The sequence below is a fragment of the Peromyscus leucopus genome, chromosome 15 (genome assembly GCF_004664715.2).
Source record: "Peromyscus leucopus breed LL Stock chromosome 15, UCI_PerLeu_2.1, whole genome shotgun sequence".
Classification (NCBI taxonomy): Eukaryota; Metazoa; Chordata; class Mammalia; order Rodentia; family Cricetidae; genus Peromyscus; species Peromyscus leucopus.
Window position 1 is genome coordinate 58,270,527 of NC_051076.1, and position 13,777 is coordinate 58,284,303.

At 41.7% G+C, this 13,777-nt stretch overlaps 1 protein-coding gene across 1 annotated transcript; it reads right to left on the reverse strand.

Annotated features, from left to right (window-relative positions):
* Positions 1-6,197: 6,197 nt before the first annotated feature.
* Yod1 (YOD1 deubiquitinase) lies at positions 6,198-13,753 on the reverse strand. The gene is given in 3 exon segments (XM_028874986.2): positions 6,198-11,656; positions 12,491-12,761; positions 12,764-13,753. Coding segments are annotated over 3 exon segments (1,047 nt in total). The 5' UTR covers positions 12,836-13,753; the 3' UTR covers positions 6,198-10,952.
* Positions 13,754-13,777: the final 24 nt, after the last annotated feature.

Genomic DNA, 13,777 nt, shown 5'->3' on the forward strand with positions numbered 1-13,777 from the left:
CGAGCAAGAACAGCTGGCATGGCATTCTGGCAGGGAACAGTGGTGTGTAAAGTCCCTGCTTTTGTATAATTCTGGCCTTTTCCTATGTGCTGGTACCCAGAGTTACCATCTTTATTCTCTTCCAGCTTGGACTCCTCCCAAATTCCCTGTTCTATTGGTTTGAGATAAACCAAAGCCTTATCAAATGAATCTCTTGGGGCTTGAGAATGCCTTAGTTTCTGTTGGTGGACTCAGCTATGGTCACATAGCTGTCACTTCCCAGCTCTCAGAGTTCTGAGACAAGTAGGCACCAGCGGGCAGCTAGGGGATAGAGGGAGGGCCTAATGCTTATTTGTGACCGCAGAGCTCTGAATTCAGCTCGTATTGAAGAGGGACCTCATCATTTATTTCCTATACAGTAAAACTGACAATATCAATCATCACAGTTGAAAGGCACCAGTATGATCCCAGTCTGCCTATATTTTGGAAAAAAAAAATTCCCCAGTGGGAAGCATTAAGTGCAAAGATAATTTGCATCCTTAATTCTAACAGTTTGTGCCATTCTCTATTTCATTTCTGACTTGCAGACAGATGTTCATATGTTTTCTAGGATGACACATGGTTTCCATCTTTTCCCTGTGATCATAGGTGGGAAGGAAATAACTACATTATCCCGGGGCCAAGATGAGGAATAATGTGGAAGGAACTCTGAGAAAGCTTGGGACAACCCAGTACCCTGTCAGCGTCATATGTCACAGATGACTAAGATCTTCAGGGCTATGACCTCTGTTTCTAACACATCATCAAACACATGTGATGTCATAATACTGAGAAAACAGGAAGGGATCTCCACAATCAGTTCATTGCAGCTAGAGCTCCACCCATGGCTGGAGTCGCTGGATTTGATCCAGGTTTATATAGATGAGTAATTTACACATTTGCTTAAAATACAAGCAAAAAATTCAATCTCCGAAGACTGCAAACAGGCAATTTTTCAACTTATAATAAAATTAGAATAATTGGGAGGGTTCCCTATTTTTTCCCAGGTGATTTTTTATTTTTTATTTTATTTATTTATTTTTTTTTTTGGTTTTTTCGAGACAGGGTTTCTCTGTGTAGCTTTGCGCCTTTCCTGGAACTCACTTGGTAGCCCAGGCTGGCCTCGAACTCACAGAGATCCGCCTGGCTCTGCCTCCCAAGTGCTGGGATTAAAGGCGTGCGCCACCACCGCCCGGCCTCCCAGGTGACTTGTAAATTAAATAAAATAATCCTTTTATTTTCTCCTTCACCCTAGACACTCGTCTTGGGAAATATTTCAGGTTCCTGGGCACAGCAGCCTGCTGTCTACTACTGAGTTATAAAACTTGATGTATAAGCCTCAGCTCTTCCCCCCATTCCTCAAAGCACACATGTGTCCTGGTTGAAATAAACTACTATCCTAACTCTGGTCTTTCTTGCTCTCCATGGCCTTATTATTTTCTCTGGAATTGAGCATGGTTTTGCTTTGCTTTACTTTTTGTTTGAAAACATATGAACCTCCAAGGTTCCAAGTGAATTAAGAAGGTGGCCTGGACTACAGACAAGGGAAGACCCCCCCAAGTCAGAACTACCTGAAATAAAGCTTGATGGTCGATGTAGGTCATTTGTGTCTGCAGAGATATTGCTGAGAGTTGGAAATGAATTCTTGTTCGATGATCTGATTCTGGCACCCAATTATAGATCGGCTTCCAGGACTCTGTCGCCATAGTTCTTGTCCCTGCAGCAATACAGTGACCTTTAAAGGCCGCGTTATCATTCCCTCCGCATCAGCCTGACTGTGAGGCAGTCACTTAAGTGACCCAAGTATGGGCAGGTGTGTGCACACACATCCACACTCACTTGAAGTCAAAATAAATAACACTGGCTCCTTGGGTTCCTTACAAAGTCAGGCTGCAGACCAGCTGTGGGCCTCCATCCAAACTCTTCATACTCATGCACACTCCACTGGTCAGTGTCCTCCTTCCTTTTCTCTTGAAGGAAGATTGTTAGCTTTATTCTCAGGGAACACCTGGTGCCCCATCCCTTCATGGTGATATGTGCTGGGGCTCTAAGTGTGACCTCTGAGATACTGGCAGAAAGGAAACGTTTACAGTTAAGCAGAGGCTGGGAATGCAGAGCTGATCCTAAATAAGGAAAGACTAGGAATGGGTTCAAGGGTATAACTTGGCTATAAATTCTAGAAAAGGCCACAGTTAATAAGCCACCAAGCTCTCATCAAAGGATGAGTCTTACTAAGCCTAATATGAATGGAAACTAAGCCATATACTAAAGTAGACTTTAGTTTCTGACACTACATAATTGCTAAGTAGTTTCCAGGAGTAGGTTCTTCCCTATTTCTTTTCGGAGGTTTCTCTAGCCCACCTGCACCTGCTGAGGAAATTTGGAATTTATGTTTACAGATTGGGTATGGACATCTTCTTTCTACTGAGCAAGAAGATGGCTTTTTTACACAGTACTGTTTGTTCCTATCACATCTATGTCCACATTCTCACCTTCATATTCTCTCTCTCTCTCTCTCTCTCTCTCTCTCTCTCTCTCTCTCTCTCTCTCTCTCTCTCTCTCTCTCACACACACACACACACACACACATACACTCACTCACTCCCTCCCTCAGTTTCCTATTATCACACACCTGTTGGCAGCTGAGCTATTAGATACAATATGCTCACTTTTCTATGTATCTCTGGACCCTTCACCCCGACCCGTTATATGAATTCTCTCTCAGTACACTCACATATACATTGTTTTCTATTATTTTCATCCTGAAGAAAAATTTCCTTCAGACTCTAGACCTGCATCAGTTTGGGGAAGAGTGTTCTGTAAGCTGGTCAATGGCTGTCATTTTGTTATCTTCATCAAATAATTGGGAGAAATCCATTTTCTGTTGAGTTATTTGGAGTGTAGACCTTCTTTCTTGTGTTAGCCCTCTTCTCTTAGCACAGCAGTTATTAATTTCCTAAGGACAAATGCTTAAACTCCTGTGTGTCTGAAAAGAACTTCATTGCTATCTCTGTACTTGAGTGGCTGCACACACAGTTTTAAGTTACCTTCTATTGGCTTCCAGTCTGGCTGGTAAAGAGCCTCCAACATATTTATTCTAAATGTTAGGCCCTTCTCTCTTTCTAGTATTTAAAAAGTTCCACAACGATGATGATGTTTGTAAGAGTCAAAGACTTTATTTGAAGCTGTTTCTAGTCATGTCAAAAGTTCTTGGACTTCCCAGTTAAGAGCTAATAAAATTCATTTGAGACAAAGATCTGATGATTCACTGGAATGTTTTTATGTCCTTTCAGTCACTCTACAACAAACATCAAGGTCAATGTCTATTTCCTTCACACACACACACACACACACACACACACACACACACACACACACACACACACGGAATAAGGGCTTAAGACAGCCAAAGACAGCACAAATCTAGGTCTTTGCCCACTTCTAAAAGCATCTATTTTGCTCTTCCCTCATTTGTACTATGACCAGACAGTTAGGGAAATACCGCCATCCCTCACAGTACTGAGTTTACAGATGCTGCCACTTCCTAGTTCTGATGCTCTTCCTACTCTTTAAAGGACTAATTAGGACGTTTAGTTTAGCTTTCATCCCTAATACCATGTTTTCTAAAAGGCTCTCCCAGACTCACCAATTTTAATTTGCTGTTCCCACCCCATTATTTTCTTCATGGAACCTACATTCTAGTTTCTTTACAGCACTGGGTCTTTCTTTTTCCTTTATTTTCCAGTTTATCTAGCAACGAGGGCAGTTTGACACAGCTGTGCCATTCAAAAACGCTCCCTCAATGAATCTCCATTTTTTTGTAATCCTGAGATATGTAACTTCATGCCCAAGAAGTAGAATTTAGGAAGGATTTAGCAGCTTACTTGAAATAACTTAGCTTCTCTTAGACAAAAATCATTTTCTCAGTTTTCATTTTAAGAGTAAGAAAGTCAAAACCGGAGGTAGGCACAATAGTACATGCCTATAATCTTTGCACTTAGGAAATGAGGACAAACTCAACGAGGTTCTCAAGTTGGAGCCCACCTAGATTACACAGTGAGACTCTTTAAGGAAGACAAAACAAAGCCACCCCAAACAAAACCAAACTGGATGTTTTGATATTAAATGAACCTAGAGGGAGGGCACTTTTGTAAAAGGTCATAATCCAGTCTGTCCCATATTCTGGAGGTTTAAGAATTTGATTGGGCTGGGCAGTGGTGGCGCATGCCTTTAATCCCAGCACTCGGGAGGCAGAGGCAGGCAGATCTCCATGAGTTCGAGGCCAGTCTGGGCTACAGAGTGAGTTCCAGCAAAAGCACCAAAGCTACACAGAGAAACCTTGTTTCCAAAAAACCAACCGCCCCCCCCCCCAAAAAAAACATCTGATTGGTTTCTCCTGTAATATTCATGCCGTGGAAAAAGTAACAATAAAGACTATAGGGAACATTGATTTCCTAGCCCCAGTAGGAAGCAGTTTCATTCATAAAAGTGTGGAATTCTGCTGGGCGGTGGTGGCACATGCCGTCAATCCCAGCACTTGGGAGGCAGAGCCAGGCCGATCTCTGTGAGTTCGAGGCCAGCCTGGTCTACAGAGCGAGATCCAGCACTGGCACCAAAACTACAGAGAAACCGTCTTGAAAAACCGGAAAAAAAAAAAAAAAAAAAAAAAAAGGTGTGGAATTCTAGTATCTGTGAAATTTTGGTATCTACAATTTGGGTAGATATTTCAATACAATATCCACAAGGATGAATGAGAACTGTGATAGGTATGTTCATGTTACTTGCTAAGCACTTTTCTTTCTGTAACACTCTACATCCCAGACGAATTCTACTCTTTTCTCCTCCTCCTCCTCTATCTACCATTTTCAAGTTATAACCCACCCTCCGCTTAAGTTTCATGGCAGTGGTGTTGATAATCACAAGAAAGGTAATCTTACAGGCATTCACCTCTAGAAATGTTGAGCCAAGTAACTCAAATGAGCCTCCTGCTGCAGTAATGAAGAACCAAAAAGGCAATAAGAATTTGGTAAATTACTAGGCCTGGAACAGGGAAAGGGTAGGTATGATGTGTTGTGCCTGACCATGTTTCTTCCGGAGATGTCTATTCCAGACTGGGTAGCTGACATGCTGAAGGGTTGAGTGGTACTTGTGACAGCTGAACAGAACAAGAGAACAAGGACTATACCCAGTGTAGGTTAAAAGCCCAGTATGCTATACCCTGAAGTGAGGAGCAACACATCCGATTTATAGTTATTGTCACATTTACTCAAGTCTAAGCTGGTACTTGGTGCCATTGCAAGAGAGACAAAAGACATCCAGATCAGAACAAAATTTCAAAACAAAGTGTATTTGTGTAACTTCTGTTTCTTGATTGCCTTATTTCAGGTTTGGAGATATAAGATCTTTGTCAATTCAAAAAGTATGCATCTGTCACAAACGGATGTCCTGCTTTGCAGCTTCTACCATAGCTAAGACTCTCTTTTCCAAACTTTAACAGGATAAGAGGGGGGGAAAAACAAACCCTGTTTTTTTTTTTGTGTGTGTGTGTGAGTGTGTGTGTGTGTGTGTAATATCGTAATACCATTTGAAAGGAGGAAGAGGTTCTTTTGTAATTAGTTTAGAGCTGGTATTAAAATATTTTTCAAGATAGTTAAGTTCTAGTATCATTCCCATAATGCAGGAGACTTCACAGTATTTGAGTTTTTTAAAAATATTAAAGCACCCATTTCTTTCTACTCTTGTCAGTTTCTTGTGGTTTGTATTTGTAGACTTAGGTCAAGTTAGAAAACCCAAGCTCTGGCCAACCTTAACGACCCCAGGGTTTCTAGTGTTTAACTGCTGACACTTAAAAATTATAGAGAAGCTACCATTTTCAAACAGATGTAAGTCTATCCAGATCCTATTCTAGTAAAAACAGGTACACTCAACCTTTCCATTTAAACAATCCATTAGCAAAGGCTACTGAATTTAAATTTCAGGGGATTTAGAAAGAAATTTAGTCAGTGTAGAGAAATTTTGAATGACTTTTAGCATCAGAAAAGAGAAACACTTAACTACTCAAAGGGCGTGGGAATCAGGTACACAAATCCAAGCTGTGGTTTGGGTTGGTAATATGTAACTTGAGTGTAGTATTCTTCACTGGCCCTTTGCCCTGACCCCAAAATATGCTCACACAACAATATTTTCACTTCATTTATTCCTTTAAAACAAGTCACTTCATACATTTAAGATATTGAAAAATCACATGTCATAAATAAAATTAATGCATCTTAATAACAAAGGCAAAATCATGAGTTGTATTAAATAAAGTTAGACATCTTCCAGATAGCAGCAGTGCATGAACTTTGAAAACTTGCTGGCAAGTAGACAAGGGAACATTTTGAAAGCAATACTGTTCATCTTCACTAAGAACACATTTTCTTATGCAAGAAAACAACTCTTTTTCTGTTTGGCCCCTTTGCAATTATGTTCTAGAGCTCTGTATTTCAGGCTTTATGGCTGTTTTCTTATTTAAGGAGCTCTGCCTCTACTGTGTTAATACAGCCACTATAGACTATTTTTCATTTCATATCATTTTGACAAGCTATATGTACTTATTAGGCATTCTTATGGAAAAATTAATTTGGTATATATTTCCTGTGACACCTTGAGTCCTGAATGGCACAAAATGTGAACTGGAAACCCTTATCCTTTAAGCAACTTAGGGATTATACTCAACTAAACATTCTATACCAGTTCTGGTGCCAAGTCACAACATCTCGGTAGAAATTCTTAACCTCTTTACTTATAACTTAACCAAATCATACCTTCACCATACTTAAAATTCCTACGTACAGGTCAATGTGTTCAAAAACAAAAGTAAAAAAGTGTGCCATGCAAAATGCTTACATTCATGGCCATATACATTTCCTTTTTAGTAGTACTTTTTTTCTATTAAATTAAGATGTAAACACCCCATAATTCAGTACCAACATAATACTTTGTTTTCCAAATAAAATATTTAAAGCACTGTAAACAAAATGCTAACTAATTTTTGAAGAGAAAAACTTTACCACAATCAAGACCATCTTACATTCATTGAGTTGGATGTGCTGACATATTACAATGGTTATTAAGAAAAAACATGGGGCTGGTGATGCTGATCAGTGAGCAAGCGCAAAGCCCTGATTTGGTGCCTATCACTATGAGAAACAAACTAGCTTATTCAAATCAAGTGTTCCTTCAGGTTTACAAATATTGCTTGCATATCTTACTCAAAAATCAATTTCCCTAAAAAATGCTTACTTAAAAATGAAAGGTTTCATGAATCTACTCTTTTAAATTAAAACTCTATGGTGTAAACAAAATTTGAATACTGTAAAACAAGTGATAACAATCACATTACAGAAGTGACATTTCATGTTAGGGCACAGACCATTCTCCTAACAGTGACTGAAATTAGACTTTCTCATAAGATACAATAATTACTTATGGTAATAACTGCTGGCTAGCAGCTCAAGGTTGTATCTTTCCTGTCCTCAAGATCTCTAGAAGGCTACGTAAACTTTTATTCTCTAATTTTTAAAGTGCTGCAAAAATAAGGTTTCAACACATGAAAAAACGTAATTCTTAGTATATGTAAATTTAAGAAGGCCACCTGATTTTTAATATATAACGCGTGTTATATAATGTGTGTATATGGATCACTGTTGCTTAATTTCACATACAGCCTACCGTACATTTTCTTAAAGGACGGAAAATTCAACTAGGGCAGCTTGAAGGAAGAAGCTAGAAGACAAGCAAGTTAGGCATGAACAGTTAGGGGCTATATAGGTAGGGAAGGAATGTTCTTTGGATTGTTTTCTGGGACTTGAACTCGACAGGATATTCAAATGGCATAATGGTATTAGTTCCTAACAACAAGGCTAAGTTGGCCAGTAACCATTTGTTTATGTCATTTTCTCATTCATAGAGGGCAATTAAGAAACCAACCATGAATCACTAGCAAAAGATGTGGTAACATCCGGATGTCTTCATATGGCTGTCACATCACAAAACTCCCAGGGACATTCATGTGGACTAATACCATGACTAGGGAGGGCATCTTCATAAAAGCACACTGAGTCTTTAATGGAAAGAAGAGGGAGGGGAGGATGGAGTAGCAGGGCAAAGGTGTGATTGTTCCTCCACCACTACTGCTCTCTCACACTAATATAAACGGTCTCTTTGAACTAAAACAGAAACTCCTGGAGGACAGGCAACAACTGAACAACCAGGAAGGGGTTCATGAGCACAAAGTTGATTTTAGTTAGGGTACAACTAAATTCACAGATCTTTCCAAATTCTCAAAATGAGTTTACTCACATTAATAAATAATTTCAAGAGCTTAATAAGCACAGGAAAAAATATAAAACAACAATAAACCCTTTAAATTCTATGAGGCTTACTAGCTTGTATTTATACTGAACATAAATTAATACTGAAATAATTTGCATATAATGCTTCACCTTGAATGTTCTACAACCAGAACACTACTCTAAGACCAGTCTGCATGTCAGCAAATCATTAAAAAGCCTTTTTGAAAGCCTGTGACTACCAGCGTCTACCTGGCAACTGGACAAATCAGGTAAAAGATAAAATACGACAAGAAGTAATCCCCTAAATAAATACTAAACAAAATGTAGAAAAAACACTTAGAACGAAGAGTTTGATTTTTAAGATACCAGTACTCATTCTTTTCTTTACATTTACTAAACTAATCCTTCTCTGTAGATAACATAGACTTAGTTTTAAAATGACAGGAATTTATCTTCAAAAAAATAAAACATGTCTGACATATTATAAGTTATTCAATAAATACTTGTTGCATGAACAAATTTTCTGGATCCAAAATTTTAGAAACATTGAATATGGATGCTCAAGTGGTACAGGAAGGCAAACTTTATAAATATGATGCATAAAACTCAATTTGATGGATGTTACCCAGTGTTACATTTTTAATGTACAGTTTTAAATTAAATATTTTATAGAGGAAATAAAAGAAATAAAAAATCATCTGGACCAAAGAGACATTTGTGAAATATTTGCACATGTGACAAATGCCAAATGTTCAGTGTCCTAAGCTCACTCATGCTATTTTTAAGGCTCAGTAAAAAAACAAAAATTAAGTATTTTCAATTTGTAGGACATTGCCTGACTGGCTATGTGCACAAAGGGTATTCAAGAAAAGCCATCTGGCCAGGTATGGTGGTCCCTGCTTGTTATCTCAACACCCAGGAGGCTGAGGCAGAAGAATTACTTCAAGTTTGAGGAGCCTGGTCTATATAGCAAATTCCAGGCCAGCCAGAAACACATAGGGAGACGCTGTTTCAAAGCAAGAAAGAATGTCATCTGATGACTGAAGCATACTTTGTGAATTGTCCAACTGTTCCTTAAAGGAACCAAGTTTCTCTAAACTGTTCACTTTAATATTCCTTCATTTTATATGGTTACCATTGCCTAGTAAAAGGCTAAGGGTTAACCTTAGTTTGAAAACATTTGCTAAGATACATGGGAAAAGATGGAAGTGCTTTAAAGTACACCGATGGTTGTCTGAGCTACTTAAATGAGATCAAGATAACAAAACTTCACAACAGTATGCCTCTTTACATTGTATGACAGAATACACACCACATTGGAACTTAAAGATCCCTGATCTTTAGAAGAATTAAGAGGTAGAAGACTTTACCTGGAAGATTCTATAGTGAAGCTAAGTTTGAGTGGGTGTGCCTTGAGGATCAATCCATCAAGCAAATGGCTACATATCTGTCACTAGGTAGCAGTATTCTGAGAGAGCTGCATAAGGCAAAGATTTTGAACTTTTTATATTTTGGAAGTGAAACAAACCCAACCAATTATTTAAAAACTGAAAGTCAAAGATCACAGGTAAACAGAGTACTAACTTGCAGAAATGTGGACTATCTGAAAGATCAAAGTGGAGCTTTGAACACTGTTATCTATGAGATCAATCAAAAGCACACCATTGACACTTTAGAGGAAGACTTGTTTGTAAGAAGTGCTTTCAGCGAACAGCTGAGGGAATTAAATCCCCTCAGACAAACTTATATGCAAAACAGCACAAGAAAAAAAAAACAAAACAAAAACCACAATTTCAAGATACTTCTTGAATTCTAAAATAAATTAGCAATTAAAAAGGCATACCCTGCTTCATTTAAAAAATGTATCTAATGTGACAAACACCAACAGTGAATTGCATTAAAACAAGAGGCCAACGGTCTTTTAAAGCTTCAGGAAGCTGCGTCAGGCACCTTTCCCCCTTATACATTCCACTTCTATACACTAGAAATCTCCAACAGGACCCCATTCCTGTTTTAGATAACATTCTCCAGGAACACACGCATCCCTGTAAAATTGCTTCTTATGCACTTATAAGTTGTTAGATACACTTATAAAGTCTACCAAATTACAATATAAAAAATTTTGACAATTCTGAGTATCTTCATTGGATGAATCAATTCAGAATTTAGAAACTACTAACTCATTCAGAGTTATTAAAAGGAATCAACTACTGGAGACACTGTGGTGTATGTCCAGTGACCCTCCGCAAGGCTTTCCACATTACCTAAAATAGGGTGCTTTCTTCTATAAGTTAAAGCCGCTGGGTGCTTGTTTACAATAGAATCCAGTCTTCAGGTCAGCATCAGCAGTGGCCCAAGCCACCTATTCCGTCACCCTAGTAGGAAGAGGGCATGCCACTAGTGTAGCCACACATCTGTAAACTTGCACACTAATTTTAATCTTAACAAGGATTTTCAGTGTCAGTCATACTGGTTAAGTTAAAAGGATGGTCCAAGCACTGTGTTCTTCTATTCTGTAGGGTTATGAATAGCTTATTGGAAAACCCAGAGCCTTCTGGATCTGTGAGGTAGTAGGCTCCAACTCTTACCATGAACACATCACACCTCTCCAAAGTTGGTATGGCCTGTCTCCTTGGCATGGTCCCTTGCTTCTGCTTGTCCAGTTAACCCCTTCTGACACACCATGCATCTCAGGGTGAATCGGTTTACATCAGTAAACTGTCTCTTTTTTCTAGCTTCATCAGCTAACTCCAGGGCTTGTACAAGAACAATATCGTCATTTGAGGAGAAAATGGTCAGAGGAGGTGTATCTGGATCGGGGAAGTTACGCTGAAGCGGATCATAGTGGATACCATCGTAGAGGAGCAGCACCCTTTTGGTATACCCCGCGTCTTCCCCAAAACGATCAATTCTGACGGTCTGTGTATCCACTACACATATTTCACATTGATAAAACTTAGACAGAATGGATATCTCAATGGCTCCCCCCCAAGTGTCATCCCTTTTGATCCATTCACAATACTCCTCGTTTGTTTTCCCCAGTATGGCCTCACTATAGAAGTCTGGATCGCTTGCTACAATCTGTGCTATGAGGCATCTCATGTCAGGGGCACAAGCTGGATTCAAGACTCCTCCTTCAACGACATAGTACACACTGGTAAAGAGGCAAGAGTTGTCTGCCGGGACTGCGGTCCTGGTAAGCACAGGCAGAGGTTCCCTGACATAGCTAGAAGCACCATGTTTGGAAAATGCAGGTGATGCTTTTGGTCTGGTGTGGTCTTCTTCAACAATCAGCAGGTCACCTGTGGAAAATAAAACACATCCAGAACTGCAGAGAAGTTACAGATGGGGGGCTTATTAGCCAACTCGGTAAATTAGGAGCCAAATGAGTTCAAGCATAAAGTGGGTTACCAAGGAGAACATGGCTCTGTAAACAAGAGACCAGTAACACCTAAGTTTTGTTTGTTTTTTTAGTTCACTGTCGCATCCCAACTTAAAGACAAAAACCTTTATGTAAAAAGGTAAGTTGAAAAACAAAAATCTCCTATATTCTTCATCTAAAAACGGGAATCTTTCGGCTGTTCACCACAGACTAGGTAGGTCACCAGGGTGTTCTCCTTGCACTTGGCATGACTATACATACCATTTGATGTTTAGAAGGGGTCTTGACACAGAACGGAAAGTTTTTAATGGTCAACACCGATGTTCGAGTTTTAACACTGGGAACAAAACTCTACAGTTCATACAGTCCAGGTAAAAGTGTACACAAAACAAATTATAAAAACAAATCAACCAAGGGGAAAAGCAGTTTTAGACAAAATCGGTATCTCGACTGCCGGCCTGCTGATCAGGATAGGGAAAAAGAACCACCCACCGTATCAGCGGAAAAGGGTCCTGCTGTCCTTTGGGAAAGCAGAGAAAACAAAATAAAACGAGATGGTCCCAAGGTTGACCCCGGAAGCAGGCTTGGGGAATCGGGAACTTCAAGGCTTTGCTCCCAAGCACTCGCCCCTGCCTTCCCGGGGCTCGGGTCCTCCAAGCCCCCAGAGGGTCCACCGGCACCCGGCCTCACCCGGCTCCACTCTTCTCCCCTCCACGTCCTCCAGGTCTCGCCCGGCCCCGGCCGGTGCCCGTACCTGAATGGATGGGCAGGTCCCCAAGCATTGTGTCCCGGTCGCTGAGGTCCAGGCACTCGGGCGGGTAGCCGACGAGGATGCGCTGACTGCCCGGAGCGATGCCGGTGATGGCGGCGATCTGGCCCTGGAGTTCCCGCAAGCGGGTCCGACAGGACAGCCCCTGCAGAACGTGGGTGCCACCCTTGGCCTTGCAGCGGAGCCGCCACATCGTGTCGGCCGGCCGGCCTCCTGCGGGGCCAGCTTTGGTCCCAGCCGCAGCCGGGGAGGAGGAGAGACGCCGCCGCCGCCGCCGGAGCCACCAGCGGGGGGGACCCCAAAATGGCCGCCTTTCGCGCCGCCAAACATCGCGAGAAGTAGCCGCCGCGGCGCTTCTTCTCGCGACACCTCGGGTAAGGGGAGCCGGCCCCGGGTCCTCCTTCAAGCGCGGACTCTCTTAAAGCGATAAAGGGGGCGGCTTGAGCGGAGTGGCTGGAGGCTCGGGCGGCTTTTCGGGGCGCTGCGGTGAGGCGCCCTGCGCGTCCGCGAGCATTTATGCCCCAGGGAGGAGGGCGGGGAAGGAGCTCCCCGAGTCTAGCAGAGCAGAATGTCACCTTGCAGGGAGGTCGGAAATGATGAAAGCAGCCGCAGCCGCAGCCGCCGCTGCCGCAGCCGCAGCTCTTGCAGCAGCAGGAAGCGCAGACTCATAGTTGGGAAGGTAAACAGATGCCAGGATAGGTCACCGGACCTGCCCCCTCCGTCAGAACTGATTCATCGAGGCCGAGACTGGACGGCCGGGCTCCTTGGCGGGTGAGACGAACTTGAAAGCGTCCACCTGCCACCTCAGAAAGACTGCGTGAGGTCAGCAAGCCTCAGTGCCTAGGGCGATGGATTGCCTCCCTCGGGTGGTGGCCGAGTCCCAGACTCCTGTCATCCGGATTCCAGTTCGATGCCTGGTATTCAAGCAGGAAGACACTTCATTCCCGCCTGGGGTGCAGCCAAGTCCTCACTGCGGCCGAGATGTGACAGGAGAGACGGGGAAGAAGAGGCACACCGGCCAGACACGCTAGCCAGTTTCCAGCTGTGGGTGCCGAGAGCCCGAGACTGCCTTGAACTTAAAAAAAAAAAAGTGTGCAGTAAACGCCAGCTAATGACCGAGTTTATAGCATGCGATGGCACGCTGAGGTTGTAAAACGCATACTCGGACTGTCTGGAAGATGACCCTGCCTGACTCCTCGGTAAAGAAGCAATGAATAAAAGCAGCACTCTTTTTTTTTTTTTCATTTTTCATACTTTAGCTAAAGCAGCCAC